We start from the raw sequence: 7,197 nt of genomic DNA, 5'->3' as shown, positions 1-7,197 counted from the left end.
TAAAAATACAAAAATTAGCCAGGCATGGTGGCGCGTGCCTGTGATCCCAGCTACTTGGGAGGCTGAGGCAAGAGAATCGCTTCAACCCAGGAGGTGGAGGTTGCAGTGAGCCAAGACTGCACCACTGCACTCCAACCTGGTGACAGAGCAAGATTCCGTCTCAAAAAAAAAAAAAGTTGCTCATCTTTAAAAAATTTAGCAATGGTATCTTATTGTTTTGTGAATGAGATTACAAGTCTTTCCCTGTGTTAATCTGGCTGTTTCTATATGATCTCGTTTGATGCTCCGGATGGCTGTAAGTGGCCAGGGTATAATAGGGTTTGTGTTCTTCCTGTCTACAGAGGGGAACCTGAGGCCCAGAGACGTGCTGGGTTACCCAGGATCACACAGCTGGAAGCAGGGAATACCCCGTTCCACAGCTACCTACACCGTTTTTCATAGTCTAGGAGCCAGTTATCGCCCCCTTTGTAGCGGACACACAGCCATTGGTATGAGCTTACAGAGCCTCCCAAAGGCTTTCTCTTCCTCTCTTGGCCCTAAGACCCCGAGGCTTGGCCCTCCCAGGAAACTTGTGTGGACAGCAGGGGCCAGGAGCTCCGGTGTCCCCAGGGCATGGCGCTCTGCAGGGAGGGCCTGCCTCCTGGCCCCTGCGCTTGCCCTCTGGGCTTGGCTCTTAACTCCTAGTCTCTGGCCAGCTTCCTTGTAACCTCTCCCAGGCTCACCTCCCACCTCCTGCGTAGGCCAGCGGTGCCCCCTGCTGTGAGGAGCTGAAACCACAGCACCAGGAAAGGGCACTGTTTGCGGCTTGTCTCAGAGAATGGGAACATCTAGGGCTCTCCTTGTCGTTGCCTGGGCCGGTGTTAAGAGACTGTGACATCTCTGTGGCTGTAACTTGGGACTCCTGCCACCCTCTCAGCCTCCTTATCCCTTCCTGGCCCTCAGCCAGGGCTTGACTTCCACAGAGATGTAAGTGTCTCCTGTGTATTCACAGGCAGGAAGAGATGGGGCAGGGCCCTGGTGTTGCTTTCAGGCAATGTACATGTGCCTGCCCTGTATAAGACACCACTTGGTTAGGACTGAGCTTTAGCCTCAGAGAAGGAAGACCAGAGCATCCGAGAGCAAGATACAGAAGAGGAAGCATATGGCACCACTCTCTGTAAAAAGATAGGGGCCAGGTGTAGGGGCTCACGCCTGTAATCCCAGCACTTTGGGAGGCCAAGGCAGGTGGATCACTTGAGGTCAAGAGTTCGAGACCAGCCTGGCCAACATGGTAAAACCCCATCCCTACTAAAAATACAAAAATTAGCCAGGCATGGTGTCATGCACCTGTAGTTCCAGCTGCTTGGGAGGCTGAGGCAGAAAAATGGCTTAAACCCAGGAGGCGGAGGCTGCAGTGAGCTGAGATTGTGCCACTGCACTCTAGCCTGGGCAACAGAGCAAGACTGTGTCTCAAAAAAAAAAAAAAAAAAAAAGGGAAGTGCTGGGTGCCGGGCTCATGCCTGTAACAGTAGCACTTTGGGAGGCCGAGGTGGGTGGATCTCTTAAGTCCAGGAGTTGGAGACCAGCCTAGGCAACATGGCAAGACCCCATCTCTAAATACAAAAATGAGCTGGGCTTGGTGGTACATGCCTGTAGTCTCACCTACTCAGGAGGCTGAGGTGGGGGGATCGCTTGAGCCTAGGAGGTCGAGGCTACATGAACTATGATCACACCACTGCACTCTGGCCTGGGCAACAGAGTGAGACCCTGTCTCAAAAAAAAAAAAAGAAAGAAAGAAAAGATGGGGAATGTGATAGCTACTAATATTGCTTACATATGCATTGAAATGTCTAAAATAACATGTAAGAAATCAGCAGTGGTTACCTATTCCAGGGGGTGTTAGGGCTGAGGCAGACTGGGACAGAGATGGGAAACTTCACTGTTTACCATTTTATATTCCTGATCTTTGAACCAAGAGATTAAATAAATTAAAATCATAACAAATAAATGAAACAAAAGGGGAGTGCCTAGTGTTTTTCGGGCAACCTGCTGGCCTCAGGGAGACAAGTCTGGAGAACTTCAGCGCTGAATTATGCAGGGCTGACCCTCTGGGCTGTAGTCCAGAGAAGAGCTGAAAGAGCTGAGGCCTGAAAATCTGCAATAAGATTGACCACACCCCACGCTGAAAGCCTCTCCCCTTCCCTCCCTGTCCGCTGGATTTGAAAGCACTAGAACATTCTATTTTTCCTCTTAGGGACCCACCTGGAGTGGCCCTTGGCTGGGTCATCTCCCCAACATGGCCTTCGGAAGGACATTGGATGCAGGACCCAAGAACTGCCAGTTCATTGGTTGATTTTGGGCACTGGCAAATTTGTCATGGACTTTAGAGGCTAGTGTTTGAGCGTGGCCCTAGAAGAGGGTGAGTGCAGTGGCTCACACCTGTAATCCCAGCACTTTGAGAAGCTAAGGTCGGAGGATTGCTTGAGCCCAGAAGTTTGAGACCAGCCTGAGCAATGCTGTAAGACCCCATCTCTACAAAAAAATGTAAAAAGTAGCTGGGCATAGTGGCACATGCCTGTAGTCCCAGCTACTACTTGGGAGGCTGAAGTGGGAGGATTGCTTGAGCCCAGTCATCATAGTGGGGTACAATTGCACCACTGCATTTCAGCCTGGGCAACGGAGACCCTCATTATAAGCAAAAGAGGAGAGAAAGAGAGAGAGACTGGCCCTAGAGCCCAGGATTAGGCTGTATTGGGAGTCTGGGGATCCCCAGGTTGGAGGAGAGGAAAGCTGCAGAGGCTGGAGACAGGTAGGGTCTGAGTCCAGATCACCCAAGATTATACAAGTTGCTCCACATTCATCCTCCATTCTCAACCCAGATTCTCTCCATGTGGAAGCTCTGTCCTCCTTTTTCTGTAAGCTTTTCTCCTTCAGATTTAACGAGGAGACCTAACCCAGAGTGAGTTCCAAGTCAGGGTTCGTTGAATTCACGGAGATACTTCTTCTGGTGGGGGCAGATGTGCCAAGGATCTGAGCAAGTCCCAAAAGTGACTTCTGTGTCTTTTTACTGGGTGATCGCACTTATGTAGCAAGACAAGTGCCACTGGGGCTACACACGTCTGATTCATGGAGAATTCCACAACTCAATTGGATGGACGGTGAGATGCTTTGGAGCACGGTGCCATACCCCGTGTCTGAACTTTTGTTAGATTTATTCCATTTCTACCTCCTGTTGCCCGCAGATGGAGAGATTACCTCCAAGCCCATGGTGCTGTTCCTGGGACCGTGGAGTGTTGGTAAATCTACCATGATAAACTACCTCCTTGGGCTGGAAAATACTCGCTATCAGCTCTACACAGGTAATAAATCTTCTTGTGTGATTGTTGGGATTTGAATGCTACATTTTCATGGTGTAAAAGCACCATGAAAAGTTAAATCACTGGCCGGGCATGAAGACTCATGCCTGTGATCCCAGCACTTTGGGAGGCCAAGGCAGTGGATCACTTGAGGCCATCAGTTTGAGACCAGCCTGGCCAACATGGCAAAAACCCCGCCTCTACTAAAAAAATACAAAAATTAGCCAAGTGTGGTGACACATGCCTGTAATCCCAGCTACTCGGGAGGCTGAGACATGAGAATTGCTTGAACCTAGGAGGCAGAGATTGTAGTGAGCTGAGATTGCGCTATTGCACTCCAGCCTGGGTGACAGAGCAAGACTCTATCTCAAAAAAAAAAAAAAAAAGAGAGAGAAAAAAGGAAAGTTATGCCACTACAAAATTTGAGGGACGGGTGTGGTGGTTCATGCCTGTAATCCCAGCACTTTGGGAGGCCAAGGCAGGTGGATCACGAGGTCAGATGGAGACCATCCTGGCGAACACAGTGAAATTCCATCTCTAGTAAAAATACAAAAAAATTAGCTGGGCGTGGTGGTGGTCGCCTGTAGTCCCAGCTACTGGGGAAGCTGAGGCAGGAGAATGACATGAACCTGGGAGGTGGAGCTTGCAGTGAGCCGAGATCACGCCATTGCACTTCAGGCTGGGCGACAAAGCGAGACTCTGTCTCACAAAAAAAAAAAAAAAAAGAAAGAAAGAAAGAAAAAGGCTGGGCACGGTGGCTCTATGCCTGTAATCCCAGCACGTTGGGAAGCCGAGGCAGGAGGATCACCTGAGGTCAGGAGTTCGAGACCAGCCTGGCCAACATTGTGAAACCCTATCTCTACTAAAAATACAAAAAATTAACTGGGTGTAGTGGTCCCCACCTGTAATCTCAGTACTTTGGGAGGCCAAGGTGGGCAGATCATTTGAGGTCAGAAGTTCCAGACCAGTGGGAGAATCGCTTGAACCCAGGAGATAGAGGCTACAGTGAGCTGAGATTGCACCACTGCTTTCCAGCCTGGGTGACAGAGCAAGACTCCATCTCAAAAAAAAGGTAACAGTTATGTTATATATGTTTTACCACAATTAAAAGAAAGCCCCAGTAGCTTAGCAAACATATCCAATTCTGTTGCAAAAGTCTCCCTGTGACACCCGGCATATACACATGCTTCTCAGTAGGTCTGTTTCACAGAGATCACCTATTCCTTCACCTCTCACCCCGTGTGCCAGGCGCCGAACCCACCACCTCTGAGTTCACGGTCCTCATGCACGGGCCCAAGCTGAAAACCATCGAGGGCATCGTCATGGCTGCTGACAGCGCCCGCTCCTTCTCACCCCTTGAGAAGTTTGGCCAGAATTTCCTAGAGAAGCTGATTGGCATTGAGGTTCCCCACAAACTTCTGGAGAGGGTCACTTTTGTGGATACACCAGGCATCATCGAGAACCGCAAGCAGCAAGAAAGAGGTAATTTAGCCCTCATTTCTGAACAGTGTAAGCTCTGTTTCAAAAAATTATTTTTGGCCAGGCATGGTGGCTCATGCCTGTGATCCTGGCTCTTTGGGAGGCCAATACAGGAGGATCCCTTGAGGCCAGGGGTTCAAGACCAGCCTGAGCAACATAGTGAGACCCCATCTCTATAAAAAAATTTAAAAGATTAGTCAGACATGGTGGCATGTGCCTATGATCCTAGCTACCCGGGAGGCTGAGATGGGAAGATTGCTTGAGCCAAGGAGGCTGAGGCTGCAGTGAGCCGTAATCGTGCCACTGCACTCCAGCCTGGGCAAGAGTGAGCCCCTATCTCATATAAATAAATAAATAAATAAGGTTGGGCACAGTGGCTCGCATCTGTAATCTCAGCACTCCGGGAGGCCAAGGCAGGTGGATCACTTGAGCCCAGGTATTCTAGACCAGCTTGGACAACATGGTAAAACCCTGCCTCTACAAAAAATATAAAAATTAGGCTGGCATGGTGGCACATGTCTATAGTCCCAGCTACTTGGGAGGCTGAGTTGCGAGGATTGCTTGAGCCCAGGAGGTCAAGGCTGCAGTGAGCTGTGGTCATGCCACTGCACTTCAGCCTTGGTGACACAGCAAGACTCTGTCTCAAAAAAAAAAAAAAAAAGGAAGAAAGAAAGAAAGAAAAGAAAACGACTTTTGACAGTGGGTGGTAGACAAGCAGGGAGAGGAAGTGTGCCCAGTGTTCCCCAAAACCAGGAGAGGCATTCTTAACTTCCACCCCTTCTTGTCGTCACTGCGATGCCACTTGGGTTTTGGAGTGCCTGGTCCTCCTACCTCCCCGAGGACTGATTTGGTTTGGAGACGGCAATATTTTCCAAAGTGGAGGCCTAGTCCTCTCTGCAAGCAGCTCTGAGAGGTTCAAGCTGGGGTTCAGTTGTCTTTGGGATGCCCCGTCTGTCTTGTGTAGCCAAGGGCCTGGACTAATTGGATCGCAGTAACAGTATATTTGACTTCTGGCTAAATTGGGTCTGGTGCCCCTGGGCCTGCTGTAGGTTGAACCTGACTTTCAGCTCTTCCTATTCCCGGTTTCTGCTTTCCAGGCTTGCTTCCCCATAAGCCTTTAGCAGGCTTCTTCAAAGCCCTACTTGCCCTCAGGTAGCAGGGGAACGCTACTTTGGGCTTGTCTGACTTCACTTACATGACAGTAGGCAAAATCAGAAAGACAGAAACCGGAGTGGTTTTAACAGGGGCTCGGGGGAAGGGGAGATGGGCTGTTACTGTTAAATGGGTACAGAATTTTCAATTTGGGAAGATGAATAAGTTCCAAAGAGGGATAGCGGTGATGGTTGTACAACAATGTGAATGTATTTAATGAACAAGGCTGACAACCAGGCCACAAGACTAGAAGCCAGATGCTAGCAGACATGCGGCTATGGAGTAGACCACTGAGTCCTGCCATGAGGCAAGGCTATCTGCAGAGAGTCCTGAACAGAGCAGTGTGGGAATATGTGACCAGACGGTGGATCTCAGTTTATGGATACAACTCCCACTGTGGTTATAAATAGATCCTGTAGTAATGATATTAGCAGTAATATTAGAAGCAATTAATAATAGTAGTAATATTAGTAATATTATAGTATATTTAATTATATTATTATGGTATAACAACATTCATAGTAGTATTAGTAATATTAATAATGTTAAATAGTAAATTGTACTCCTACTACACATTGGATAATTTTATACATTATTGTAAAAAAAAAAAGATTTCAATGTTTTTAAGACAGTTAGTCCTTATCTCCTCAGTTTTCTTATTTGCAAAGAAAACTAGGAAATAAGAAGCTAATGGAATTAAAATGTATTCTGCACCAGCTGTATGACTGGAATTTTAGGTGCTCTCCTATATTGACAGCAACATGGTAATCTTTATATCAACTCAGATATTGATATTGTTCTTGTCATTTTGGAGCTAAAAAAGTAGAGCTTAGAGGCATTTAATATACAGCTGGCCAGGGGCAAAGCTCAAATTCTAGTCCAGGTCTCAATGCCAAGCCCACACTCCTTCCCCCTAAATAATGCATTCATTCTTTCATGTTCTTCTAATTCCTCATTTCTCTCCCTCAGCATCTTTGCCATTGCCCCAGGTCCTTTTAGACAATAGGACAATCTCCATTTTGAACAGGTATTTAGCTTTCTTGGAAACTTGGATTTCACAGTAGATTAAAACTGATCAGGTGGGATGTGGTGGCTCATGCCTATAACCGCAGCACTTTGGGAGGCTGAGATGGGAGGATTCTTAAACCCGGGAGGTTGAGGCTGCAGTGAGCTGTAATCATGCCACTGCACTCCAACCTGGGTGACAGAGTGAGACCCTGTCTCAAAAAAA

At 48.0% G+C, this 7,197-nt stretch overlaps 1 protein-coding gene across 1 annotated transcript in view; it reads left to right on the top strand.

Annotated features, from left to right (window-relative positions):
- SRL (sarcalumenin) overlaps positions 1 to 7,197 on the top strand; it is a 52,987-nt gene that overhangs the window by 41,576 nt on the left and 4,214 nt on the right. The window contains exons 7-8 of the mRNA XM_011961417.1: positions 3,222 to 3,338; positions 4,584 to 4,817. Of these exons, the coding sequence (XP_011816807.1) occupies positions 3,222 to 3,338; positions 4,584 to 4,817 (351 nt within the window). The remainder of the gene's footprint in view (positions 1 to 3,221; positions 3,339 to 4,583; positions 4,818 to 7,197) is intronic.

The sequence above is a fragment of the Colobus angolensis genome, unplaced genomic scaffold, assembly GCF_000951035.1.
Source record: "Colobus angolensis palliatus isolate OR3802 unplaced genomic scaffold, Cang.pa_1.0 Scaffold55, whole genome shotgun sequence".
Lineage (NCBI taxonomy): Eukaryota > Metazoa > Chordata > Mammalia > Primates > Cercopithecidae > Colobus > Colobus angolensis.
This window is presented reverse-complemented; position numbering and strand designations above follow the sequence as displayed.